Raw genomic sequence first — 26,684 nt, forward strand, 5'->3', positions numbered from 1 at the left:
CATGAGTTCAAGAAGTTGTACGAGTGACTTCTTCTTAGTTTTTCTTTTATTAACAGAAAGCAAAAATACTTATAAATTAGAATATAAACGATAAAATCGTAATATATGGCAAAAGGGTCAAATGATGCAATAACAAGAAGAAAAAACAAAAACGATACCTTTGACCACAAAGAATTAGGTTGTGAGACTTGAGCAAAATGTGTTTTTCTTTTCTCTCAGAGTCAGAGAGCAAGACGAGCTTATAGCATCGTGATAAACACTATTATTTTGTCCCAGACGATTGTACCCTTAATAAAATGCATACCACATGTTTCATAAGGTGTACCGACAATACTGAGCACGCCGGTTCAGTTGGTTTCCATTTCCCTTTTTATTACGTAAAACTCCATTCGTATTCTCTGCCTAGCCAAAGCTAAATACATAGTTTGTATTGGGTTTCCATTTATGAAATGGAAAAGAAATGTAACTCATCACTAAACCAAACAAAATTGCAACGGTTGGGTTAGGTTCACGGAGTAAAACCGGCTGGTACGTATTGAGAATAAAATGGTCATTTGCAACATAGGCCAATAGATTCAAAGAACATCTTCATGGAATATCCGTTCAATCATGGCATCATCATCAGGTAATAGGTATAGCTTTCCCCTCGAAACTCATTGAACTATGGTACAAGCCCATATACAAGCCCAACACACTCTTTTCAATTAAGCCCATTATAAACCTAAAACGACAGCGTTTCACTAAAGAAACCTCGCTAACACAGCTCCTCACTCTCTCTCTCTCTCTCCCTGGTAAAGCAAACAAAATGTTGCTCCGTCGTGCAACCGCCGCACTACCCAAAACCCTACAAAACCTCCGGCTATTCTCCCCGGCGGCGACCTCCGCGTTAGCCCTCGACCACACCCTAGATACCCAACTAGACTACCTCCCCGGGTTCCCTCGACCCGATGCTAAACACGCGGAGACGATCCTAGCCGTTCCTCGGTCCGACTCCGGTAAGAACATATCCGCGAAAGAGCGTAAAGCGGGTCGGGTCCCTTCGATCATATTCGAGCAGGAGGATGGTCAGCACGGAGGGAACAAGAGGCTCGTCTCGGTTGAGACGAATCAGATCAGGAAGCTGGTGACTCATCTGGGTTACTCCTTCTTCCTCTCGAGGCTATTCGATGTCGAGGTTAGGTCTGAGATTGGTTCCGATGAGGTCGTTGAGAAAGTCAGGGCCTTGCCCAGATCGGTAAAGTCTCCTCCTTTTTTTTTTCTTTCACTCTTGCAAATTGATGAGTCATGAGTTAATATAAAAGCTGTCTGCTTTGGAAATGTTTTTGTTTTTGTTTTTTTTTCAGATTCATTTGCACTCTGGAAGTGATGCGCCGCTGAATGTGACGTTTATAAGAGCTCCTCCTGGTACTCTGTTGAAGGTTGATATCCCTCTTGTGTTTATTGGAGATGATGTTTCTCCTGGGTTGAAGAAAGGTATAATAATATGGGATGTCTGGATTTAAAAATGTACTTATTTTATTTGATTGACCAAGAGTGACGATTTTTCTTGTTCTGGAATCACTTACAATATGACCAAACATTTAGAAGAGAAGTAAAGTGCTATGTACCCTTTCTTGTCTGTGTATTCTTATTCAGTGTATGGGGAGTAAGCTGTTTAGTGATCATATATGTGGTTTTTGACTTGTGGTTGCTGAGAACGATTGCTGCATGGTAGAGTAGATGTTTAAGAAGTTAGGCTGCATATTAGAATTGACTTGATTGAAGTTCATTGAGCTTCTAAGTCTGTAGAGAAGGAAGTGATACTGCGTTCTTGGATCAGAGTGAGCTAAGCTTTTGCTATGACAAGTAATCATCAATTCAAATGACAATATGTTTGATGGTATAGAAATGACCTTAACCTTTGTTAAGTGGCTTGTATCTCAGTCTAGTTACCCTTTTCTGGGATCTTTAAGTTTCGCCCCTTATTAGTATCAACCGAATTTTTAAAGATCTTTCAAGATTGATAACCATTTTCTTGATTTTTCTACAGGAGCATCTCTGAATACGATCAAAAGAACGGTGAAGTTCCTATGTCCGGCAGAGATCATCCCTCCATATATAGAAGTAGATCTCAGTCTACTCGACGTTGGACAAAAGCTAGTAGCGGGAGACCTCAAGGTTCACCCGGCGCTAAAGCTAATAAGGCCCAAAGACGAACCAATTGTTAAGATCGCCGGAGGACGTGTCAGTGACCAGCAAAAGGACCAGCAAAAGAAGGACCAGCCAAAGAAAGACCAAGCAAAGAAATAAACCGGTGGTTAGTCATATTAACCGGTGCAAACCTAATGTTGATGAAAATTTTATGGATCAATCTTCTTAGAACTTGTGATCCTTTTAGCATGAAGGTTTTTTTTGTGTGTTGTTGTTAGTGTTGCCGGAGAGCTCTAGATTCTGGTGGAATATTCTGTCTTGATTCAACAATGCAATTTTTCATGGAACAGTCCTTAAATAAGATTTAACAGATTTCTTGAAAATATTGTTCATCATCATTGGAGCTTGCAACTGATGCAAGTAGCTTTATTGTAACAATCTCAGTACTCAAATTCATACTCTCTATATTCTCCAAACCTGTTGCTTATAGCTTTCCATGGAGCTTTGTCAATGGTTGATCAACAAAAATTGAATGTTCTTATCTACCAAAGTTAGTAATAAAAGAGGAGCTTGTGTTTGATAATACAAAGCCAAGAAAGAAGGTGAGAGGAAAGGAAACAACGTAGAGGATCAGAGAAAAGTAGCTGTTGAGCACTTTAAGAGTCGAAAAACTCTCTTCACACATTCGTCGCCGTAAACTAAAACACAACACTCTCATATCATCCAACGAATCTAATTCTCCGACCAGTCTCTGAGCAGACAAAACTATATATTATTCTACTTGAATCTCGTTCGAATAAAACTATTTTTTTATAGTTTTGAAAATTGTAGCTCAAATCATGAGTAACATGGACAGTCAAGCTTAACTATGTTCTTGGTCATAAGACACCAAACATTAGTGATCTCTACACGCTGAGCCGCAAACTAGGACAAGGCCAGTTTGGGACAACTAATATCTGTACAGAAGGCAGCCACGGGTGTTGACCATGCTTCTAAGACCCGAAAGGAATCGACCTGAACCTGACCCGAAGATCTAAACACTCATACCTAAAATATGGTATCGAAGAGATTGATATGAAGAAAGATTTCCTTGACACAAGAAGAGGTGAAACAAAAAAAAAAGAGTTAATTGTTTATATGCAATTTTTGGTTTTGCAGTTTCAAAAATTCAGAGTTCAACAATCGTTTTAACGAGGTGAACACTGAACTACTTATTTATGCTGCTTCTTTGTTTTCCATCGATTCGTTCTCTCGGTTTGACCATTCAAAACTGATGAGATTATCTACTTTTTACACATCTGACTTTAATCAGGAAGAGCGCATATTTTTGACCAACAGATATCTATATTAACAAAATTCGAAATGCATTACAAACCATTAATTTTGAAGCCCAACACTTGTGATATATTGGACGAAGGCAGCCCAATAATGTTAAAGCCCAGCAGCAGAGTATAAGGCGTTTATACTATCTACATACTGTATTATTTTAAAGCTGGAGTTAAAGTGTTGTTGGGAGCAGAGATCAGATCAGAGAGCTTTCTTCAATCAACAATGGAATATCGCAAAATCAAAGATGACGACAAGGTTCCTTCCTTGTGCTTCTCATCTCTTCTTTTGCTTTCAATTAGGGTTTTATTGGACACTCTTTTAAAATTCTCAATCATGTACACTGAGTTTCAGGACGATCACGACGTCGCTTCTGATCTCGAGAGCTTGAAAGGAAAATCTCACACCGGTGAGCTTATTTCTCGTTCTCTTCTTCTCTTTGTTCGTTTTGTATGATGCTGATTGGTGCTTCGATTCGGCAGTTGCGGCGAGTAACATTGCTCTGGCTACTCTTGGTAGTGGTGGATCCACTGAGCGTATAAACTGGAAACGAAAGTAAAGTTTCTTTTTTTTTGGAGAAACTAGGAAAGTTTTTTTTTTTTTTTTTGTGATTAAAATGATTATTGTGTTGAGGGGGGCAGGGGTGTAGTCACATGTGCACTGACTATTCTCACGAGTTCTCAAGCCATACTCATCGTTTGGTCCAAGCGAGCTGGCAAGTATGAGTACAGTGTTACCACCGCCAACTTCTTGGTGAGTATTTTTTTCTTACAGTTACACCTAGTTAATATCTCTACTGAGTGATGATGCCATTGTGTTTTTACAAGCTAGCAACTTTGTGTACTAATAGCTCATTAATCAAAATTTGATGTTTGATCTTTGGGGATCAGGTTGAGACTCTGAAATGTGCGTTGTCTCTACTTGCATTGACAAGAATATGGAACAACGATGGTGTTACTGACGACAATAGGTTATCTATTCTCTTCTTCTTGCTACTCGATTTGTAATAACCATTGGGTTCCCCCACTAGCATCATCTTCAATTAGTTTCCTTTATGTTCTGAGTTTCTAAATCTGTTCCTTAACAAAAAAAGGTTTTGGTTGCTTAGAATCATGTATTATTATCTCTCTCTTCCTGTGGGGTCCTGTCCTTAGAGGACTGAACATGGATTTTCTTATTGAGATTTGGCCTTACTGATACCGAAATAAATGTTTCTGAGTCAGGTTAAGCACAACATATGACGAAGTTAAAGTCTTCCCCATTCCTGCAGCTTTGTATCTTTTCAAGAATCTCTTACAGGTGTGGGCTTTCTTGAGTTTTTTTTTTTTGGCTTAGGTCAATCTTTGTAATTTCTGTGTTAATCAGTTTCTAACTACTTAGGTGGTGTGTAACCTTTTTTATGTGGCAGTATTATATTTTTGCATACGTAGATGCCCCAGGCTATCAGATATTGAAGAACCTGAACATCATAAGTACTGGTGTCTTGTACAGGATTATACTGAAGAAAAAGTAGGTTGTTTATTCATCCAAATGGATTTCATTACTCTTTCTCTTCTTGTTCGGAACTCAAAACTTCTTGATTTCAAGTGTGAACAGGCTCTGCTAATTCAGTTTGCTTACTTCCTTCTTTGACAGGTTGAGCGAGATTCAGTGGGCGGGCTTCATCCTGTTGTGTTGTGGATGCACCACTGCTCAGTTGAATTCAAAGTAAATCTCCTTCGCTCTTAGCTATCAACTTGAGCTTCATTGATTCACTCATATGATGCTTGTCTAGTCTCTACTGATTGTTGTATGACAGTCTCATATTGGATATTGTTTTTGCAGTTCTGATCGTGTACTTCAGACATCTCTTCCCGGTTGGATTATGGCAATTGTAAGTTGTTTCTCACCTTCGCATGCTAATACCTTTGTGAAGCTTCTTCCACGTCCACACCAATTAATATGATTGTTTATTGTTGTTTCTAGATTATGGCTCTTTTAAGTGGTTTCGCCGGAGTGTACACAGAGGTGAGTTTATCAGGAACTCTCACTCCAAAGCTAGCATTCGTTTACTTCCTTCAATTTAATTTCCAAAAGCTTATATGAGGGTTTTGGTTTCCATATTGGCAGGCTATTATAAAAAAGCGGCCGTCAAGGAATATAAATGTACAGAACTTCTGGCTATATGTCTTTGGGATGGCTTTCAATGCTGTTGCTATAGTGATCCAAGATTTCGATGCCGTTGCTAATAAGTAAGTCTAAATCCTATTTCTTGATTTGTCCTTTCATATTGACTACAAACGAGTTCATCTACTCTGGTATTGAATGGGCTTGTTTTCAAATTCCAGGGGATTCTTCCATGGTTACTCATTCATAACAGTACTCATGATTCTTAACCATGCTCTCAGGTAAAAGCTTACTTTAGAGGCTAGACTCTTCTCTTAACTCTACTTTCAGTTAGTGAAGTTAAAACATCATTGTTCTCCTGTTTTTCTTTTTGCAGTGGCATTGCTGTGTCAATGGTGATGAAATATGCAGACAATATCGTAAAGGTAGTAAACATACATTCTCCATCAGATTCCCCTTAACTAGTCATCGCAGACGGGGTTTAACTTTATCAATCGTTATGCAGGTGTATTCAACATCAGTGGCAATGCTTCTCACGGCGGTTGTCTCTGTATTCCTCTTCAATTTTCATCTCTCACTTGCCTTCTTTTTGGGCTCAACGTAAGTTAACCACATTTGCCTCTTCTCAACTTTTCATATCAAAAGTAGTCAACATTTATGGACCTAAGAGCGGATGCATTACTGTGCTTCTTTGCAGGGTTGTCTCTGTTTCAGTATATTTGCACTCAGCCGGGAAGCTACGATAGTAAAAGAAAGATCTCTGAACTTTGTCTGACAACAAAGATCCACCACTATTCTAGCACAGGGGGATAAACTTTTGAACAATTGCGATTTTGTATTTCGTGTATATTTGATATACATTACTGTCTGAAAGTGAAACTATATTGTTGAAACATTGCATTTTATATATAAGATAATTCATTCTTTACCTTTGTCTACACGTTTTCCACTTATACTGGTTTATTGTTAATCAACATAACTTGTTCTCGACTCTAAAGAGTTAAGAAACTACATGAGATAAATAGCCTTGCTCCACAAGTGAGGCAATGCAGTCATCAAACATCTCTTCAAGGGACTTGAACTCGAGCCCAAGACTCTTTATCTTCGAAGTGTCCAAGTTGTAATGCAGCCTATATAGTTCCTCAAACCTGAATATTTTTCACAGATAAGATTATTTCATTGCATTCGAGGATAGTAAGGTTTTGAGAAAAGGGTTTAAAGATCAGTGTCTCAAACCTCTTGGGGATAGGGAGTGATGGGTAACGTGTGGATAAGAAGGAAACCAGTTCCTCTAGAGAGACAACTTTAGAGCTGCAAATGTATCTTCCGTGAGCTGCTTCGCGTTCGAAAACAAGAATGTGGGTTCTTGCCACATCATCGATATGAACATACCCCATCTGTCCATGCCACTGGAACTTCTCTGTTTCTCCTGTTGTGTTGAATTATAACAAGTTATAAGTATCTGCTACTATTCTGGTGATGTTGCCAAGAGAGTACAGTACCTTTCAACAACCCGAGGACATCGGATGCTGTAGAGCACAGATCAGGAGGCAGGCTTGGTCCGATGAGGAAGGATGGTAGAACAGTTACAAGGTCAAGACCATTCTCTTCACAGTATTTCCATGCAGCTTGTTCGGCTAATGTCTTTGATAAAGCATACCACACCTTTTTGTTTTATTTTACCATGTCGCATCCCACAAACTGTTAGCTTATTAAATGATTCTTGTGTTGAGCAAAATAGGCTATTCAAGTGATTATACCTGGAAACGCTTGCAAAGTTCAACAGAGGTCCAAACTGATTCATCAAGAGGGATGTTAGGATCAAAATCATCTCTGATCCTGACTGTTGAAGAGGATGAGGTGAGAACTACACGCTTCAAAGACTGATTCTTCCCGCATGATCTCAGTACATTCAGTGTGCCCTCTATAGCTGGTTTCAAAATCTCCTCCTATATGATCAGATCACAATATGTTAAAATGTTACACAAAGCATACTGTGTAACCAGAAGGAAAATAAGTTATAGTGGGAATCATGCCTCTGGATTAGAGGTAGGTTTGAGAACAGGAGAAGCAGTATGGAAAACTCCTTGGCATCCCATTATAGCGTTATCAAAACTTCCATCTTCCATTAAATCAGCCTTCACCAACCTTAGTCTCTCCTTTGCCCCTTCCAGTTTCCAAAGGTGTGCAAGCTTCTTCCCATTCCCTGTGGAAACAAGAAGACTTAACTGAGAATCTCACTGTTGGCTAAGCTTATTACCATTTTAAAGCAATGACAAGATGGGATAGAGAGAAACCTGGATCTCTGACTGTTCCTGTAACTTCATACCCCTCAAGGAGAAGCCTCTTCACAAGCCAAGAAGCTAAGAATCCTGAAGCTCCAGTCACACAAACTTTTCCTTTGGTTTGATCCATTCTCCGATAACGATGGAATCACACCATACTAGTTATATAGCAATACCATGGTAGAGGTAAGTAGGGATTAGGTAAATCATTCAACTCATGTGGGGGGTGGGGCGGGGGGGGGGTTGCTTATTTATCACATAAAGATGGTTTTTATGACGGTTGTTGAACCACCACAATGGCCTAAATACCATTTTCTTTATGAAACAAGTTCTCCCTGTTCCATGTCTGTCCCTTTGGTTTGCTTTAACACCTTAAGCGGTATAATGGAGCTTCCGCCATTTCAACCAACAGGTGAAGAAGATGAACTTCTAAACATGCTGCAGTAGCCAATAATAAATTAGTGACCTATGTAAAATCTAATAAAAACGTGGCAAATAAACAAAATTACCAAAAATCATAGAGAAGTTGACAAATCAGCAAAATTAACTTCTCAAATAATAGTATAGATTCAATCAAAATTATAATATACTATTTTGGTCAAACTGGTCTTTTATTTTTATTTTTCTTGTTAATCATCATATCTTAATGCCAAAGATAGTTTTTAAAGTTTAATTAGATTATTTTAGATAAAACTCAGTTATGCCAATTAAACAATTTGTGCAGTATTTAAAACATGTATCACACATTTTTAATCATCTTTAACAAATTATATCAAATCATATACATTTTGAATAGTTAAAGTATGACACTTTATATGATTGAATAAAATTAGTAATATTTTTTATTTAAAGTATAACCTTCAAGGTAGAAAGATACAAGAAGCAATGAATGTTTTGGTTGTTTAATTTCGGGGCTGAAGATAAACCGACATAAATCGGAGCTCTTGTTTGATGGGGTAATACAGATCGATGTCGGGAAATAGCAACCGAGTTGGGTATCGCTCAGGGAGCTCTCCCTCTTTGCTATTTGGGTGTCCCTCTTTCTCTAAAAAAGATGACTCGTACTGATTTCCAACCGCTGATTGATAAAATTGCAGCTCGCTTTTCATCGTGGACTGTGAAGCACTTATCATTTGCAGGCCGTTTTCAGTTGATCCAGGCAGTTATCTACTCGACCATATCATTCTGGGCTTCTATGTTCATCATTCTGGCTGAGTGTGTGGATATATTAGAGCGGATGTGTGGAGCCTTTCTTTGGAATGGCGCCCCTAATTCAGCTAGAGGAACCAAGGTATCCTGGGACTCAGTTTGTACACCAAAGGAGGCTAGTGGTCTTGGTTTGAAAAGATTAGCTGATTGGAATAGAGTTATGGCGCTGAAACTGATTTGGCTGTTTCGTGGGTGAGGAGGAACCTGATTGTGGGAATGAGAACTTTTGGATTTTGAATCCTGCTAGGAGAGGCAGTTGGATTTGGAGAGCGATATGTCACTTGCGGGCGTTAGCAAGACCGATGGTCCATTGTCAGATCGGGTCTGGCATAATTGCTACCTTTTGGCATGACAACTGGACTTCCTTTGGTCCCCTAATTGAGCTGGTAGGGGAAAGAGGTCCTCTGGTCACAGGCATCCACATTGATGCGGTCGTCTCGGAAGCGCTGAATAGAGAAGGGTGGTGGTTGGATCGCAGTCGTAGTAGAAGCCCTACGATAACCTTGCTGCGAGCCTATCTTCCGAATGCACAAGAAGTTATAAACTCTGAAGTCGATGATACTTTTGTTTGGTTTCCAGAACTTGGAAGAGGAGATGGGAGTTTCTCGGCCAGTGCGACTTGGAGAGCGTTCCATCACTACCCGACGGTTGTCTTTTGGCATAAAGCGGTCTGGTTTACTGGGAGAATTCTTAAACACGCTTTTATTACCTGGATCGCTGTTAGAGATCGAATGGTTACGAGAGATAGACTGAGAAGCTGGGGTCTAACGGTTCCTGCTAATTGTGTCTTGTGCTCTACACATCAAGAATCAAGGAATCATTTGCTTTTTGAGTGTGCTTATAGCGCCCATGTCTGGTCTTTTTTCGTTTCTCGATTGCATCTCTCCCCTCCTCAAGGGTTTGAAGCGATCTTGAGATGGTTGACAGCTCCTTCAAGGGACACCAACGTTGCCTTGATAGTCAGACTTATCTTTCTCAAGCAGTGTTATACCTAATTTGGAAGGAAATGAATGGGAGAGTGCACACTTTGGTGGAAAAGTCTGCGAGGGCTATTATCGCTGAGGTAAAACAACTTAACAGGTTGAGGTTGGATCCAGTTGCGCGCAGACAGGTCTTGGAACCATGGCAATTATCAGTGCTTGCGGTGTGGTTGCTTTATTTTGCTGAGTAGTTTCTGCTGCAGGTGTGTGATTGAGCACCAAGTGAAGGGTGGTTGATAAGTAGTTTTTATTTTCGGCCTCTTGGCCCGTTTTCTTGTTAAATTTCTTTGTGGCCCAGTTGGATTGGATCTTGTAATAGGTTTAGGGGTTTTTTTTAATAATAAATCAGAAAAAAAAGTTTTGGTTGTTTAAAAACAAAGAGATACGATTTAAATGAAGTGGAATAATTTTCTTAAGAAAACTTATACAATAAACTTCTTTTTAAATGGTTTATAAATTATAATTAACCAATATTTTAAACAAATTCTTTTGAAATTATAATTTGAAAAATTGATAATATACTTCTATGAAAATTAAGTGAATTTTAATACGATTTTATAATAATTTAGACAAAATATATATTATTTTTCATTTTATGACCAAAAAAGTTAAATGCGTAAAATTAAAATATTTTAAAAATAAAATAAATAATTTTAATATGTCAATAGCTAATTAATATGTCATATACTTACAATAGCTAATTAATAATGGTCAAAATTACAAATGTATAAGTTTGAACAGTGATTTCAATATCTAAAACTAATTTTCAATAATTAATCACCAAACGGTTACAGAGTTGAAACGTATTGAAAAATTAATTAATGTACTAAAAAAATCTTTTTTTTAGGAAAAGGTGAAATTGACTAGATATGGCTATATAAATTGAGATATTACAAGACTCACTTCTAATTATTAAAGAGCAGAGCAACAGGGAAAGATAGATATAGGATTGTTGAGGTGTGGATTTATATACTTATAATTATAATTTTCCTAAGGCTTCTTCTTCTTCACCCTCAAACATTTATCATCATCATCTACTTGGTTTCTTTGTTTGTCTCTGAACTTTAGCTATTTACTGATCTTTTCTTCTTGGTTTCTTTCTTTGCATCTCAAAACTATTAGTCTATTAGTACAATAGAAAACAACTTTATTATATGTCTTCTTTCAAAAAGTTGCAAATGAAATCTAACTCTTTGGATTTATATTTGTTCTACTCGTAAATGTCATCTAGTGGCTTTTTTTCCTTTTCATGTTGTCAATTTCTGTGGCTTTTTCCTGCTCTTCTAAATATTTGCTTTCGTTTTATTCTGAATCATGTTTCATTTCTACCTTTTTTTTTTGTTTTACAAATTATTTTACTAATGGATCTTTGTAGAATAAGCAAAAGCAAACCCTGAGAAGATGTCTTCATCGCACAACAACACAATTTCATCATCCTCCTCTCTGTCTTTCCCCCTCTTAGCCACCGGAGCAAACAACTTTAACCGTGAAGAGACGGCGATGGCAATGAATCAACAACGCAACTCCGTTTCTCCACCACCCAGGAGACAAAGAAACAAACCAGGAAACCCAAGTAAGTGCCTTTTTGTTATCATATGCTGTTATAAATGAAGTGTTCCAAATAACCTTGACCTCTTGTTATCATATGTTGTTATAAATGAAGTGTTCCAAATAACCTTTAACTTAATTCATTATTTTTATAATATCAGTATTAATATTATCATCATTTGACCAGATTATATTTTATATTATTCGATTTTATTCTGCTCTAATCAACATTTTTAACAAGAAGGTTTTTTTTTAAACAAGAAGATTAGTCTATTCAATTACTTATTTTATATCATTGTCTCTGCCTAATGGGTTTTGTTGTGGTGATTCATTAGGTTCAGATGCTGAAGTGATAGCCTTGTCTCCAGAGGAGATAATGGCTACGTACAGGTTTATCTGTGAAGTATGCAACAAAGGGTTTCAAAGAGAACAGAATCTCCAGCTTCACAGGAGAGGACACGGCCTTTCATATACCTTGAAACAAAATTCTGACGAAGAGGTAAGGAGGAAGGTGTATGTTTGTCCGGAGCCCACGTGCGTCTACCATGATCCGTCCCGTGCTCTCGGAGACCTCACAGGAATCAAGAAGCATTATAGCCGGAAGCACGGTGAGAAGAAGTTTAAATGCGATAAATGCCCGAGGTGTTACGCTGTTGAATCTGATTACAAAGCTCACTCTAAGATTTGTGGTACCAAAGAGTATCGATGTGTTTGTGGTACCAAATTCTCTAGGTAAACTATATATCTTATTTTTTTATTCCTTTCAATAATTATTTTTAGGTGAATTGATAATATTGAGCTAATCTAATTAAATATATGTTTTTGGGGTGTTATTGCAGAAAAGACAGTTATGACACGCATAGGGATTTTTGTGCATTACTAGAAGAGCCAGCAAGAAACCCTATCGTGAACTTTACGGAAATGGCAGCAGCCGCTGGTGGAAGTGGTGGCAGACATGGCTTTTACGGCGGTGCTTCTCCTGCTCTCACTCACAACCATTTTGGTAACAACTCAAACACTGGTTTTGCCCCTCTAGCTGCAGGTTACAATCTGAACCGTTCATCGCCCCAAACATATGAAGACTTTGGCCCTCAGCCCACAAACCCTAACCATGGTCCTACTAATTTCTCCATGCGATACCCTTCGAACCAAGGAATGTTGGCACTGAACGATCAGAATCTCATGAACCAGCACGGTCTGATGAACAGCAACAACAATAACAACTTGTTCAATCCAAGATACTTTCAAGACAACACTAACGACCTCTCCGATCAGACAGGTGTTCTTTCTCTTTTCAACCATGCTGACAACAACGTTCCTTCTGCTCTGCCTAGAGGGTCAAGTGTGGCCGCTAATAACTTTGGAGGCAGTGGTAATGGAAACTTTCAAGGTCAAATGAACTCTCTAGCTGCGACAAGTGATCATCAAGCCCGGTACGGTACCAGCATTTTCGACCATCGTTTCGGGAACAATTTAAGCATGGGAGGCAGTGGTAGGCAGACATTGGACTTTCTTGGCGTTAATAGTCGTGGTGGTCGTAATGGACCTCCTTTGGACGTTAACATGAAGTTTCCAGATCCAAATAATCCATTCGGAAATGTTTGAGAAGATCGTACACCTCCTATTATCTTGCTGGGTTCCTTGGAGATTTTATTTTTAAGCCTATTTAACTATCTATAAGTAAAGTTAAAAAAAAAACTATCTATAAGTATTTCTTTAAGTTGTTTCTAATGATGTAATGGGAATCTTGAAACAGAGTTCCTTATATATATTATATACATTTCATTGAAGAGTAACTATATTATTTGATCTTCTTAAGATATGAATTTTAATATAATTCCATGACTGCAACATTATATACATATATAATCTGTTAGCATATTCAGTCATATGTATCATGTGAATTAATTTAAACTTAGCACAAAAAACTATCCCTGTATAATATTTGAAAAATAATGATCTGTGTTACGTGTCATCACTAAAATAATTATTATAATATTTAAAAAATCGGTTGGTACATCTAAACATATATTATATTTTTCATAAATATTGTTATTTAGGAAATGTCATTATTAATATTAAGACATGAATATAAGGTTAGTCTCTAATTCTATTCTCTACAAATGCTCTTACTTTAATACCAAGGGGATAAATTAAGGATGGAGAATTGACGCAAGAGAGGAACCTGGCAAGTGACGGTGGTTTATATAGTTTGGGATCATAAATCTAACGTGGCTCAAGCTCCCACACTACAAGTCAGCTTATTTATTTTGGTTTAGGTCCATTTATTTGGTTTAATCAAATTTTACAATCCTAAATCCCTAATCAAAATGGATTTGTCATGTGGTTATGAAAGGGGTGGACATTTCGGTTTAAATTTGGAATGAAATTTTTTTTAACCAAATTGTTGGGACATATATATTGGTTTATTTAAATCAGTTTGGGTCCGGTTAAATCGGTTTGGCTAGTTTTTCTTTGTCCACTCTATAAGAAGGCTGGGCCTAAATAGCGTAGACATTTGGGCCTACACTAATAAAAAAGGTCTCTGAGTGTTGTGTCTCGTCTTCTTTCCAATCCAATCCATTACAGATGATGTAATAATTTCATCGATAATATAAAAATAAAAGTGATTTTATCTGTTGTTTTGGTCTTGCCACCACCACAACGTTGTCTTCTCGGGTTACTCATCATCATATCTCTTTGATTGGTCTCGCCTCTGTCTCTTCATCGTCTTCGACAATTATTGCATGCTTGTTTCTTACTCTATCGTCTGTTTTTCTTTCTCTCTCTAGGGTTTAAGTTTTACTTTATCTAATGGCTTCCAATCCAGACAAGAATCTGTCTCCTTCAGGTAACATTTGCTTTCACAATCTGATCTGGTGCTGTTTAATGTTAATAACGGAATCGTTTCTGAGTTTGGAGAATTGTATCTGGATTCACTGTAGATGATAAGCCGGAAACGACGGAGGAGAACCAGAGTCCTAAACCGGAATCAGAGAAGAAGAGTCCTAAACCGGAACCAGCAGCCTCTGGGAGTTCACCTTCATCAGCTAACCCTGCTATGAATTTAAATGCTTTTGATTTCTCTAATATGGCTGGTATCCTCAACGTAAGTGTGCACCTTCCTTGTACTAAAGTTATCTTCTTTGGAGCTTTCTGCTGATGGGTTTTTGTTTCCAGGACCCAAGCATCAGAGAATTGGCTGAGCAGATTGCTAAAGATCCTGCCTTTAACCAGTTAGCTGAGCAGCTTCAGGGATCTATTCCAAACGCAGCTCAAGGTGGAGGAGGTGGATTCCCTAACATTGATCCGGAACATTATATCAATACGATGCAGCAGGTTATGCATAACCCTGAGTTTCAGACTATGGCTGAGCGTCTTGGTCAAGCCTTAGTGCAGGTGAAACAGAGTATTAGGGTGCAATATATTTTGATTTATTTCTGGTACTTTGTTTATTGGAATGAATCTTCTTTCTGTGTGTTTTTTTTTTGCCTTCAGGATCCACAAATGTCTCCTTTCTTGGAGGCCTTCTCAAACCCTGAAACAGCAGAGCATTTTACTGAGCGTATGGCGCGGATGAAACAAGATCCTGAGTTGAAACCTATACTTGATGAGATTGATGCTGGTGGTCCTTCTGCCATGATGAAGTCAGTGATTCAATCTAGTTTTTATTTTTGTAAATGTTTTTTTTTTGTAGAACTTGTTTTTGATTATGGAGGGAAGGAGTTATTTTTATCTGGTATTGTTAGGTACTGGAATGATAAAGATGTACTGAAAAAGCTGGGTGAAGCAATGGGTATGCCTATTGCTGGCTTGCCAGACCAGGCTGCTTCAGCTGAACCTGCCGAGGTAGCAGAAGAAGGCGAAGAAGAAGAGTCTATTGTTCATCAAACTGCCAGTCTTGGTGATGTTGAGGTTAGAGACTGCTTCCTACTTTGTGGAACTATGCTTAGAGACCATTTATGATTTTATCATCTGTGCGTTGCTTAGGGACTAGGTGGTACAGGCAAAAAAAGTTCCATTTTCTCACTTGTTTTGTTGTGAACTCTTTTATTGGATTTGATATGTTTGTTGATTGAACTAGGGTTTGAAAAATGCTTTGGCATCTGGTGGTAACAAAGATGAAGAAGATTCTGAGGGAAGGACAGCATTGCATTTTGCTTGTGGATACGGCGAGGTATGCAACTCTCTTTATCAATCTAGGCCAATTTAATATTCTATTGAGTTTTTGTTCTCTTTTCTTTTTTTATTTGTTGCTGAAGTTAAGTATCTTTTTCATCATTCACTTGGTAGACAAGTAACAAGCCTACTACACGTACGAGTTTTCATGACATAATTACTTGTAGCATGATTAATATTTAGTCAACGAACAGTGAGATAGAAATATAATTAACTAATGGTCTGTTTCCACAGTTGAAATGTGCTCAAGTTCTTATCGATGCTGGAGCAAGTGTTAACGCTGTTGACAAAAACAAGAACACGCCTCTGCATTACGCTGCTGGTTACGGGAGGAAAGAGTGTGTAACCCTTCTTCTTGAGAATGGTGCTGCAGTGTAAGTCGTACAACAACACAACACTTGTAGAGAAACGACTCCATTAACCACTTTTCACGACTAATTTTAGTTATATGATGCTTTCTGTGTATGTATGTGGTACAGGACTTTACAAAACCTAGACGAGAAGACACCCATTGATGTGGCGAAGCTGAACAACCAGCTCGATGTGGTGAAGCTGCTCGAGAAGGATGCTTTCCTTTGAGCGTGGAAGGCTTTCTTTCATATTTGTCTTTGAGGGATCTGTCTTGTGTTGCGTCTCTTGAACCAATTTCACAGACCTCTCTGTATACTTCTTTGTTTTTTTCTAAAAAAAAGTTTACTTGTGTTTCACTAGTTACTACTCTCTCTCCTTCTTAACTCGTCTCTTCTGTTGTTTTTCTTTATTTCATGAAAAGTCAATAAAGAATGAAAGAGCAATCCATGTTTTAACTTCTAACCAAACATATTTTTTAATTCTTGTAAAAATTTCAAGAATCATTTTGCTTTATTAAGACCAAACTACTTCATACCAAAGTGATCCTATTCTTTTGTGTACTGTTGTCTGAGATTCACTATGTCGGAAGCTTTTCATATTTATACACAAGCTTCAAATCAAAATCTTGTTAATTTAATTGTCAAATACTATATTTTTAAATTAAATAAATACAAAGTCTTTTGTCTCTTGTTCTTTTGATACGTATACGTTCGCAATGAACTGCATGCATCGTTCGCGGTTTTTAATAAAGTCTTTGTTAAGCAGAGCAAGAACCATTACACGTCTTGGATCAACTCTCTCTCAGCCGCAACGTCCACCGTCTCTCTCCTCCCCCGTCATGAGTAGACTTGAAACTCACACAACAAGACTCTGCATCGTCGGCAGTGGCCCGGCGGCTCACACGGCGGCTATCTACGCAGCTAGAGCTGAACTTAAGCCTCTTCTATTTGAAGGATGGATGGCTAACGACATAGCTCCCGGCGGTCAACTAACAACCACCACCGACGTTGAGAACTTCCCTGGCTTTCCAGTGTTGGGAATTGTGTGAACCCATATCCAACTCTATTTATCCGATTAGTACGATATTGTCCATTTTGGGCCTAATAGGCAAGCCCGCATGGATTTACTTTTGGTTTCCGTTCCAAAAGGCCTCGTACTAATTAGAGTTGGACTTCTCTTTATATATTAGACACTCCTTGTCTAATTCTCCAATGTGGGACTTAGTTTGATATCTCACATTCTCCCCTTCAAACTAAGAATCACATTCATCTCCCGTCCCGCAACTGATTTTCAGGATCGTCTTGACTTGATCTATGCCACACACACCTCTCATCATTCCTAACTCATAGGATATACCCGTTCACCACTCGAAGGGTATTTAGGTCTTCATGCATATTTCTCGTCAACCGCTCTGATACCAATTGTTGGAATTGTGTGAACCCATATCCAACTCTATTTATCCGATTAGTACGATATTGTCCATTTTGGGCCTAATAGGCAAGCCCGCATGGATTTACTTTTGGTTTCCGTTCCAAAAGGCCTCGTACTAATTAGAGTTGGACTTCTCTTTATATATTAGACACTCCTTGTCTAATTCTCCAATGTGGGACTTAGTTTGATATCTCACATCCAGAAGGTATTCTCGGCGTTGAGCTCAAGGCCGGTTCAATAATTTTGTGGGTCAAAAAAAAAAAAAAAATTTGTGGGTCTTGAAAAAAAAATTGAATTCCTAAAAACATAACTATTTATTAAAAGTGTAATAGATATTTTTAAAAATATTAAAAATAACTTTTAATAGAATTAAGTTAATTATAAAAAAATGTTTTAATAAAATATTTTTGGATCTTTTAATTAATTTCTTACATAAAAATACATGTCCTTTTACAAAATAAAAATACATATGTTTTCAAAAAAAATCATATATATTTTTTAATTAGTGTTATATACTTATATGTAAACATAATTCATATCTTTTTATTATAAATGTAAAAAAAAATAGATGTTCAAAATCTTATGAAGGTATTCTCGGAGCAGAGCTCACGGAAAAGTTCAGGAAGCAGTCGGAGAGATTCGGCACGACTTTCTTCACGGAGACGGTGACTAAAGTCGACTTCATGTCGAAGCCGTTTAAGCTGTTCACAGACTCCAGAGCCGTTCTTGCCGACGCCGTGATTCTCGCTACGGGAGCTGTGGCCAAGCGGCTTAGTTTCCCTGGCTCTGGTGAAGGCTCAGGAGGTTTCTGGAACCGTGGAATTTCGGCGTGTGCTGTCTGCGACGGAGCTGCTCCTATATTCCGTGACAAACCTCTGGCGGTTATCGGGGGAGGCGACTCGGCGATGGAAGAGGCCAACTTCCTCACCAAGTATGGCTCCAACGTGTATATAATCCATAGGAGAGACGCTTTTAGAGCCTCTAAGATTATGCAGCAGAGAGCTCTGGCTAATCCTAAGATCGACGTGATATGGAACTCGACGGTTGTGGAGGCTTACGGTGACGTGGAGAGAGGCGTTCTTGGAGGGTTGACGGTGAAGAATGTGGTCAGTGGAGAGGTTTTGGATTTGAAAGTTTCTGGATTGTTCTTTGCGATTGGTCATGAGCCAGCAACGAAGTTTCTTGATGGTGCGGTTAAGCTTGATTCAGATGGCTATGTGGTGACGAAGCCCGGTTCTACACAGACTAGTGTTGCCGGAGTTTTTGCCGCCGGGGATGTCCAGGACAAGAAGTACAGGCAGGCGGTAACAGCTGCGGGAACTGGTTAGTTCTCTAATTCTTCCATATCTTTGTAATGATAAGAGTTGTGTTTCTAAACGAAATTGTTGTAACAAGTGGCATTAGCTCGTAGACATGATCGATTGGCGTTTGAGAGAAACTAATATTATATGATTTATTTTTGTGTCATTAAAATTATAGGCCTGCGTTTAGACCCACCCTCTTGGTAATCTAAAGAAAAGGTTATTGTTAGTTACTTTAAATGTTAAGCTATTTGAATTTGTGTTAAATGTGTGTTTAATTTTAAGCTACTCTGCAACCTTGTGGCTTCCATTGCGAGGAACAAATTTGTTTTCATGAACTCGACATCATGTTCTTTGAAATTTGATGCAAGCTAAGGTTTTGTGTTTGGAGTGTGTTGTTTTGCTTGGATTAGCAGTTAGTAGAGAACATTATTTGTTACATTCTCACTCGGTTTAGTTATGTGTATAAAACACTAATTGTCATCACAACTCGTTTGATTGATTGTGTAGGATGCATGGCAGCTTTGGATGCGGAGCATTACTTACAAGAGATTGGATCTCAGCAAGGTATAGAGTGATAGATTGACAAAATGATCAGATCAAGCGTTGGTGAATAATATAGCTAACTGTTGCTAATGCAAATATATCCAGTAATATGATTTGAGCCATGCAAGACCTAGACATGATTTGTCCAAAACTACTTACTAATGCAAATTAAAATACTAACACAAAAATGTGTTTGTAGAAATGGTTAATGTACGCATATTTTAACCGCAACGCTTAACTAACTAGCAGAAAAATATGAAGCATATAAAATTTGCAAAACTATAGCACATTCGAGCATATAAACTTCTGCTAGTTTTTAATAATTTAATATGATGTTTAGTCTTCTATAGTGTTTAACCTGCAATGATTAATATAATTTGTTTTGTCTTTGATTTATTGATTGAGTCCGTAGAAGAAATTAAATTAAAACAGTTACTATCCAATTAACGTGGACTGCATTTTTCATTCAAGGCACCATATCCCTTAGTTGCTGAGTCAAAAACTTGTGTTTAAACTTTAAATGGATAAGACTTCCTGATACACTTGAATGTATTAGATGTAATTGTTCACAAGTCTCTGAAATCAAATGAACTCCACTCGTGACAGTAGTGACAGTAAAACAAGTCTCTGAAACCTTTTATTTAGGATGCAAGCAGCAAGCTTCCAGCAACATGCCAAACGTGAGTCTCTAATCTCTCAGTAAAAGCAGTAGTGGTTAGAGTAATTTGTTCAGCTTAAAAGATCTAAATTTAATGTGCTTTCTTTAGTGCAACTCGTGTGTATTCTCCAATACACTACAAGAGATTTGCCATGATGAGGCCGGTAAAAAGTTAAGATAGAATAGTTAAAAGGGATATGTATAATGTGAACACTGAAAATAAGTAGGAAAAAGGTTAGCGAAAACTAAGTCATTTGAGGGATGAAGGCGAATCTTTAGACTATGTATCACGTTATTGACTATGACAAAAGATAGTTAGGAGGAAAGTATCTATATATGTTAAAAATATAAATACACTTATTTTCTAATGTACTTTAAACCTCGGACCATCCTCTCTATCTAAATTTTACTTTATTCTACAGAGATTTTTAGTTGATTGGATGTATATATTCGTGAATTCATCTCCATCTAAGAAGAAAATATTCGCGAAAGCAAACCTCCACTTACCACTATACATATTATACGCTAATAAGTAAAAACCAAATGACTATCAAAGAAAGTGAAAAATAAAAGTTGGAAATATTTTATAGTACTTTACGTACTATAAATACTTCTTTGAGAATATTTATCAAAGAAATTACGTTCTGTCATAGACAAGAAAATACATAAAAAGTTGGATAACATTGAGTTATTTGTAGAAGACAAAGAACATTAAAAAGCAAAGTTAAATGATTAAAAAAGTGTTTTATAATTTTCATTTTGGAGAAAAGGAAAGAGAAAAAGATAAGGCACAAGATTCCATTAAGTGAAACTGAAAGGTTGGATAATATTGGGGCTTGTCATGCGTTTCTAGTGTCATGAGTTGGGTGGTACGTTTATCGTTTCGTTTCAAATATTCCTCTTTCATCTCCACCTTTATCACTTTAGTTTTATTCCAGCATATATATATACAAATGATGTTAGTCTGGCTGCATTTGATCGTCTGCAACTGGGTTAAACCCAAGATACAAATAATAAAAATGGATGAAGGTATGTGGAACCTATAATCCACGATTACAAATTAATGTGTGTGTTTTAACTTGTCGATATCAACGTGTGAAATTAGTTAGATTCCCACACAAGTAACCATTTAAAAAAAAGTGTGAATATAACTATCTGTATCTATAGAAGCAATCTCAATGGTAGTTTTTACCATGTCATGTAATTCTCAAATTACATTTTAATGTCTATATATATATAATTATTTAACTAAGAGTAGTTTAAAATTTTTGGAAACTCAACCAATGATATGTCAAATTAGAATTGACGTTGCAGTAGCTATGCATGATGGTGAATGGGATGTTGTGTCATGTGTGTGCCGTCAACTTTATGTTTGTTCCACAGGGAGTAGTTAGCAGATATTTTCAGATATTTTGTTAAATCAACAAATGCTTTGTGCATTAATTTATCCTCATCAACTCGCAATCTTGCGATCACAAAATGACCAAAAATTTCTATAAACTCGTCAATAATAAGTACGTCAATCCACAAATAGAAAAGCTTCTATAAGCGTGAAAGAACCTAACACATTAATTTCAACTCGTTTAAGTTTGTTTTGTCAACTTCCTAATTTGTGTTTTTATGTTGATATTTTGAGATATTTTGAGAAAATATTGTCCGGTACGCACAATTCTGTGGGATTGTATGATGGAAGTTTATTTCAACTTTGAAAATAAATAATATTCTCTCCATTCCAAAATACTTGAAGTTTTAGAGTATTGCATAACAAATAAAAAAATTGTCTTTTATCTAAAAATATGATTAAAATATAATTTAAAATTATTTGAGTAATTACAAATCATATTATAAAATATTATTGGTTACACAATTTTTGATAAAACTAAAAGTTATATTGAAATATGAAAACATCATCTATTTGAAACATCAAAATCTTCCTTAAACATCATCTATCTAGAAACAGAGGGAATAAATACATTTGTGACATGTTATGTGATCAATTTGTATAATTGTTCTATACTTCCTTCACGTTATAGAATCAAATACCGTAAGTCTGTAACTTTGTATATATAATATGGTCACTGAAAGAAAACCAACTTTTATTTTAGCAAAAGAAAAAACCGACTTGTAAATTTAGCAAAAAAAAAACTTTTAAATTTCTCTGCTCATTCGAATTGACTGAGAGAGTGTCATCCTTATTTACAATTACAGGGAAAGGAGATGAGACCATACATCTTTCTTTGACTCATAACTAAAATAAGGAAGATTTTTAAATTTACTCACACATTTATTTATTTTAGTTTATTCTTTGTAACTATTTAACTATTACAATCAGTACTGTCTACACACTAAATTTACTTACACTAAATTGGACTTAACTTTTTTTCGCTAAAATAATTGGACTTAACTTTGGCTAACCATCAAACAAAATAATTGCTAACTCCTCTCTTTCATAATATAAGTAGTTTTAGCACACAAAAAAGTTTCACAATATAAATAGTTTTAATATTTTAATGTAACATTTATATTTTATATGTATTGAATATTGAGTGACTAATTAAATTATGTAGATTTTTTTATAATTAGTGGAAGTTATATATTAAATAATATTTTTAGCAAGCAACCAATTTTTGTAGATATTAGTGTTTTAAATAAAACTAACTACAATTTGAACATTTCAAGGAAAAAAACTACAATTTGAAACATAGGAAAGTAGTAATTTATTACTTGTGCAGTTACTTTTTCATAAAGATTGAATCACTTTACTAACAAAGATTAATTTGTAGTTAGTCATCTGTCGGAAAAAGATAAACGACCAATCACTTGCTAGATACTTTGCCAAACATTACACGGAAATTAAGGGAATAGTACATACTTACTTTTCAGTTCCAAATATCTTTTTGAGTCTTTATTCTTTTTTTGGGCTCTGTGCTCACACGGATTCACACGACCAACTCTTTTGTCAGTGCTCGTGTTGTCCAAATCAATTAAATCATTTCTTTAAAATTAATTTTATGCAAATTGTGAGTTTCTGGGAAAGAAATTAACATGTCGTACTTGTAAATATGAATCTAACTGGTTCAGATTCAGAACATCGTTACAGTCTTACAGAGGATAAAAATCGAAGTAACTAAAAGACCTCTCTAGTTAATTAATACTTTACTTCTCTTTAATTATTGACCGATTATTTTTCACAAATTATAAAATAAAGAAAGCAAAAAAAAAAAAATTTACGGAAGAAAAGCAGGAATAATGGTGGAACTGAACTGTGAAGGATGTTGATGAGGAGGAGGCTGATCTTTGACCTGAGTCTCCGCCGTGGAAGCGCGGTGTCCACACCGATCACACTTCACCGGAACCAAAATTCTACGACAAGAAGGGCACGAGGACCGAGAAGTCAACCATTTGTCTATGCACGCTACGTGGAAGGCGTGGCTACAGAGCGGCAAGATCCTGATCTCTTCTCCGTCTGAAAACTCCGTCAAGCATATGGCGCACTCGGTGGATGATTCTCCCTCTCCAGAGGAGGAGCTCGGCGAGTCTGCCGCGGTCATGAAGGTTGACTTATTTCTTGAGACCTTTGTTCGGCGGCGGAGTTTCTCCTACGGCGGAGGAATCAACGCCGGCGAGACGGCGGATCCAGGCGCATCGAGCTGCTACACCTAAGCCGGCTACGCATATGAGAGCGCAGAGAAGAGCTGAGAGGATCACAACCATGTCGGTTTCCGCGGCTAGAACATCTTCCGGCGGTGGCGGTGGCGGCGGCGACGTCGTCGCAGTTCCAAGGAATCTAGAGGAGCGTGTCATGTTGTTTCAAAACTTGAGTGTTTGAAGAGAGAGATAAAACGTGAGTGGTGAAGAGAAAGAGGAAGAAATAATATCTTTGTTGTTTAGAGAGGAAGAAGAATCTGATCCAATTAGTAATAATAGAGACACACACATACACATCTATACTTATATACATATATGTCTAATTGCAGGTAATTAAATAGTATAAATAAATATTTATTAAATTCATGTCATATCGGCAGAAAAGTTAGTATGAAAAGAAAAGAAAAGAAAAAAAGTAGTTTTACAAAACTTCTACAAAAGAATTTTAAAAAGGAGACTGGAGTATCCATAAAGCTGAACATATTTGCATCTTTACTAAGAGTAAAATATTGATTTATCTAGCTTTGATGTTTTAAAATCTTCTTAATTTGTTAAGTTCATTGTAGTATATTTTTTTAACTTTGAATATTTAGATGTGTTTTTTCATCGGGAGGTTTTTTTTTTTGATCAAACATCTGGAGGTTTTTATTGACAGTATTGTTGGATAAAAAAACAGAAAATGCCAGAATCATTATAAAAGAACTAATTCATGGTTATCAGAAAGTAAACTTTTTGAAAAATGATAAATAATTATAAAATTTTCTAATGAAAAATTACACTGTGACCAAAATATCTAAAACATCCATTGTAAGCAGCATGAGATAAAAAAAGTTTTTTCATAGTTTCAAGCCGATGATCGGAGGCTTATTCAGCTCCGACATCGGCTTGTTTAATTCGTTTTGCATCTCTTTTTGGATCTGTTTTGTTTCTAGTCGTTGTTTTATTGCCAATTTATTTTGAATTTGGCAAAATTTTTTATTGTTCTTTTGTATGCTTCTTCCAATTGGTTTGGAAAGACAAAACTTTCGGTTCAGTTGAATTATTTAGAAAAGTTAATTGACAGATCTACTGCGGATGGTGGCAACGGGTCTTACCGGCCTCAATCGTTGATGGTTCTTCATTCGATGGTGATGGAATTCTTGCTGCAAACTATGGTTACTTCGAAAAGCAGCATGAAGTTCTATGGAACGGTAATCTCTTTGACTCTGATAATAGAGCAAAATAGAGAGTTGTCTTATCTCGGTGGCTCCTACTGGAGTAATAAAAAGAGAATGACAATCGTTTTTAACTCACTCTGAAGCGTGGTGCTTTTGGATTAATATGAAGGTTATCTCCTTTGAAATTCGTCTATTCCAGAAGCAAATATGAAGCTTTTATATGAAAAATCTTTAGTCATTCATACGCAAAATAGATGTGTTAGTTTATTTTGGATCCCTACTAGTGTATCCTTTTTCTATATTGTTTTCCTGGTTCTCATTGTTTAGAACTTTTTGCCTTGAAGGTTTAATAATACAATTCAGTGAAAAAAAAAAAGAGATAAAAAAAGTAGCATGAGATCTTAGAAAGTTTGGAACATGTGTCAACATAAATACGGCAGTTCAAATTAACAATTACTATCATATAAATTCATTTTAGATATTAATAGATGTGGAAATATTCTAACCATGTACCAATCATCCCTATAATTATAAATAAGAATCAAATTGCCGTATACTATTAAGAGACCAAACAGAGAAAAGATGGGTAGGTATGGGCACTCTTTATAGGTTTAGTTTGACGAACTCATCATGAAAAGGTATAAGTTACTTTCTTACCTAAACCTACTTCGACTAGACACTTTATTTCACCTATTCTCTATTTTCAATCCCTTCTTTTCTTTGGCATCGAGAAGAATACAAAAGATGTAAATACGTGTTTGACCAAGATTGATTGGAACTTACGAGACTAATAACAAGTTTCAAATGAATTGTACACTTGCAATGGAATAACCCTTGATGTGAGTCTTTACGTCTTTTATTGAACTTTTAAAACTGAAAAAAGCAAACCGAGTTAGTAAACCAATGATTAAAATAACCATACATTCACACACCGGAACAAAAAGAAGACAAACAATAATGGAGAGGAGGCTGGAAGCATTAACTATAAGATGAAAAAGGGAAAACAACAGATAATGGGAAAAGAGCATCAATTATTTTGAAGATAAGAGCATCCATGAATTATCCATATATAGTTTCGGATAACTCCTACTTAGAAGAGGTTTATCATTATGTGTTGTTTATTTTCCCACAAGTAAATATGCTAAAGATGTTGTCCTTTAATCATAGTATCATTTTTTTGTTTAAATTTCACATTAGCATTTTGTGTTTTGTTTGAAGTACATGTATCCTTTTGTATATGGACAAGGACCAATACAACGAGTAGGTTGATAATCTAACATATAAAATGACACAGAGTCCATGACTCCATGCAATTCCAGCTAAACCAAGCGATGTATATAACTCAATGCATATATCATATATACAAAAGTGATAAGAGGAATGGTATGGTTGGTCCTTTTGGACTCTGTGGAAGTACCAAAGGTTGACAAAACCTAAAAGCCCATGAAAAGCAGTTTGAGACTTCAAAGAGTTGAACATGGAAAGCAATAAACAAGTCAAAGTCATGGCGTCATGCTTGTTACGTGTACTATATGTGCCATGTTTCGTAACGCAAGCTTGTGTTGACTTTTTGGTGGTAAAACGTTAATGTTACATGGCGTCACATAACGATCGATGCCGTTATTACAGAATAGATTGAAATATGAGTTTTCTTTAGAGTCCATCATTAGTGAGCCCAAGTAAAGGCCCAAATTTAAAAGCGTACACCATCTTCTTGCTACTGTTTCATTGAGCTCCAAAGATCAAAGCTTTGCAGTCATCACTAGGAGTAAAGTAGAGACTGGGTAAAGTAGAGATTGGATTTGTAGATGAAAGTGGAAACCAACATT

At 36.6% G+C, this 26,684-nt stretch overlaps 5 protein-coding genes and 2 pseudogenes across 5 annotated transcripts; 5 read left to right on the forward strand and 2 right to left on the reverse strand.

Annotated features, from left to right (window-relative positions):
* The first annotated feature begins 765 nt into the window (after positions 1–765).
* LOC108819185 (uncharacterized) lies at positions 766–2,482 on the forward strand. Its single transcript, XM_018592180.2, has 3 exons — positions 766–1,234; positions 1,344–1,473; positions 2,030–2,482. The coding sequence occupies exons 1-3, from the start codon at positions 806–808 to the stop codon at positions 2,287–2,289; spliced, it is 819 nt and encodes a 272-aa protein (XP_018447682.2). The 5' UTR covers positions 766–805; the 3' UTR covers positions 2,290–2,482.
* A 1,106-nt stretch (positions 2,483–3,588) lies between these two features.
* LOC108819028 (CMP-sialic acid transporter 4) lies at positions 3,589–6,488 on the forward strand. The gene is made up of 15 exons (XM_018592012.2): positions 3,589–3,714; positions 3,811–3,865; positions 3,939–4,011; positions 4,098–4,209; positions 4,347–4,426; positions 4,680–4,755; positions 4,865–4,965; positions 5,092–5,163; positions 5,281–5,329; positions 5,422–5,463; positions 5,566–5,687; positions 5,784–5,843; positions 5,939–5,987; positions 6,068–6,162; positions 6,260–6,488. The coding sequence occupies exons 1-15, from the start codon at positions 3,682–3,684 to the stop codon at positions 6,306–6,308; spliced, it is 1,068 nt and encodes a 355-aa protein (XP_018447514.2). The 5' UTR covers positions 3,589–3,681; the 3' UTR covers positions 6,309–6,488.
* LOC108819029 (tetraketide alpha-pyrone reductase 1) lies at positions 6,447–8,018 on the reverse strand. Its single transcript, XM_018592013.2, has 6 exons — positions 7,860–8,018; positions 7,599–7,768; positions 7,323–7,511; positions 7,065–7,227; positions 6,799–6,991; positions 6,447–6,710 (listed from the first exon to the last, which is right to left on the reverse strand). The coding sequence occupies exons 1-6, from the start codon at positions 7,975–7,977 to the stop codon at positions 6,563–6,565; spliced, it is 981 nt and encodes a 326-aa protein (XP_018447515.2). The 5' UTR covers positions 7,978–8,018; the 3' UTR covers positions 6,447–6,562.
* Positions 8,019–11,397: 3,379 nt separating this feature from the next.
* Positions 11,398–13,332, forward strand: LOC108821539 (protein indeterminate-domain 6, chloroplastic-like; annotated as a pseudogene).
* Positions 13,333–14,191: 859 nt separating this feature from the next.
* LOC108819555 (ankyrin repeat domain-containing protein 2A) lies at positions 14,192–16,473 on the forward strand. Its single transcript, XM_018592613.2, has 9 exons — positions 14,192–14,291; positions 14,377–14,435; positions 14,530–14,693; positions 14,765–14,983; positions 15,083–15,231; positions 15,334–15,499; positions 15,669–15,761; positions 15,998–16,137; positions 16,243–16,473. The coding sequence occupies exons 2-9, from the start codon at positions 14,399–14,401 to the stop codon at positions 16,340–16,342; spliced, it is 1,068 nt and encodes a 355-aa protein (XP_018448115.1). The 5' UTR covers positions 14,192–14,291; positions 14,377–14,398; the 3' UTR covers positions 16,343–16,473.
* Positions 16,474–16,742: 269 nt separating this feature from the next.
* Positions 16,743–19,623, forward strand: LOC108821616 (thioredoxin reductase 1, mitochondrial-like). Its single transcript, XM_056991610.1, has 3 exons — positions 16,743–17,146; positions 18,114–18,868; positions 19,357–19,623. Exons 1-3 carry the CDS (start codon positions 16,830–16,832, stop codon positions 19,422–19,424), a joined length of 1,140 nt encoding a protein of 379 aa, XP_056847590.1. The 5' UTR covers positions 16,743–16,829; the 3' UTR covers positions 19,425–19,623.
* A 3,463-nt stretch (positions 19,624–23,086) lies between these two features.
* LOC108821619 (probable E3 ubiquitin-protein ligase ATL45) lies at positions 23,087–23,981 on the reverse strand (annotated as a pseudogene).
* Between the last annotated feature and the right edge of the window lie 2,703 nt (positions 23,982–26,684).

The sequence above is a fragment of the Raphanus sativus genome, chromosome 8, assembly GCF_000801105.2.
Source record: "Raphanus sativus cultivar WK10039 chromosome 8, ASM80110v3, whole genome shotgun sequence".
NCBI classification, from domain to species: domain Eukaryota; kingdom Viridiplantae; phylum Streptophyta; class Magnoliopsida; order Brassicales; family Brassicaceae; genus Raphanus; species Raphanus sativus.

Coding starts and splice junctions, on each gene's coding strand:
- LOC108819185 (XM_018592180.2), top strand. CDS start 806: ATGTTGCTCCGTCGTGCAACCGCCGCACTACCCAAAACCCTACAAAAC. Junction 1,235..1,343: donor TCAGGGCCTTGCCCAGATCG/GTAAAGTCTCCT, acceptor TTTTTTTTTCAG/ATTCATTTGCACTCTGGAAG. Junction 1,474..2,029: donor TTCTCCTGGGTTGAAGAAAG/GTATAATAATAT, acceptor ATTTTTCTACAG/GAGCATCTCTGAATACGATC.
- LOC108819028 (XM_018592012.2), top strand. CDS start 3,682: ATGGAATATCGCAAAATCAAAGATGACGACAAG. Junction 4,756..4,864: donor TTTTCAAGAATCTCTTACAG/GTGTGGGCTTTC, acceptor TTTATGTGGCAG/TATTATATTTTTGCATACGT. Junction 4,966..5,091: donor AGGATTATACTGAAGAAAAA/GTAGGTTGTTTA, acceptor CTTCTTTGACAG/GTTGAGCGAGATTCAGTGGG.
- LOC108819029 (XM_018592013.2), bottom strand. CDS start 7,977: ATGGATCAAACCAAAGGAAAAGTTTGTGTGACTGGAGCTTCAGGATTC. Junction 7,512..7,598: donor AACCTACCTCTAATCCAGAG/GCATGATTCCCA, acceptor CTGATCATATAG/GAGGAGATTTTGAAACCAGC. Junction 6,992..7,064: donor TGTCCTCGGGTTGTTGAAAG/GTACTGTACTCT, acceptor TCAACACAACAG/GAGAAACAGAGAAGTTCCAG.
- LOC108819555 (XM_018592613.2), top strand. CDS start 14,399: ATGGCTTCCAATCCAGACAAGAATCTGTCTCCTTCAG. Junction 14,436..14,529: donor CAAGAATCTGTCTCCTTCAG/GTAACATTTGCT, acceptor GATTCACTGTAG/ATGATAAGCCGGAAACGACG. Junction 15,232..15,333: donor GGTCCTTCTGCCATGATGAA/GTCAGTGATTCA, acceptor TGGTATTGTTAG/GTACTGGAATGATAAAGATG.
- LOC108821616 (XM_056991610.1), top strand. CDS start 16,830: ATGAACTGCATGCATCGTTCGCGGTTTTTAATAAAGTCTTTGTTAAGC. Junction 17,147..18,113: donor AACTTCCCTGGCTTTCCAGT/GTTGGGAATTGT, acceptor AAAAAAAAATAG/ATGTTCAAAATCTTATGAAG. Junction 18,869..19,356: donor GGTAACAGCTGCGGGAACTG/GTTAGTTCTCTA, acceptor TTGATTGTGTAG/GATGCATGGCAGCTTTGGAT.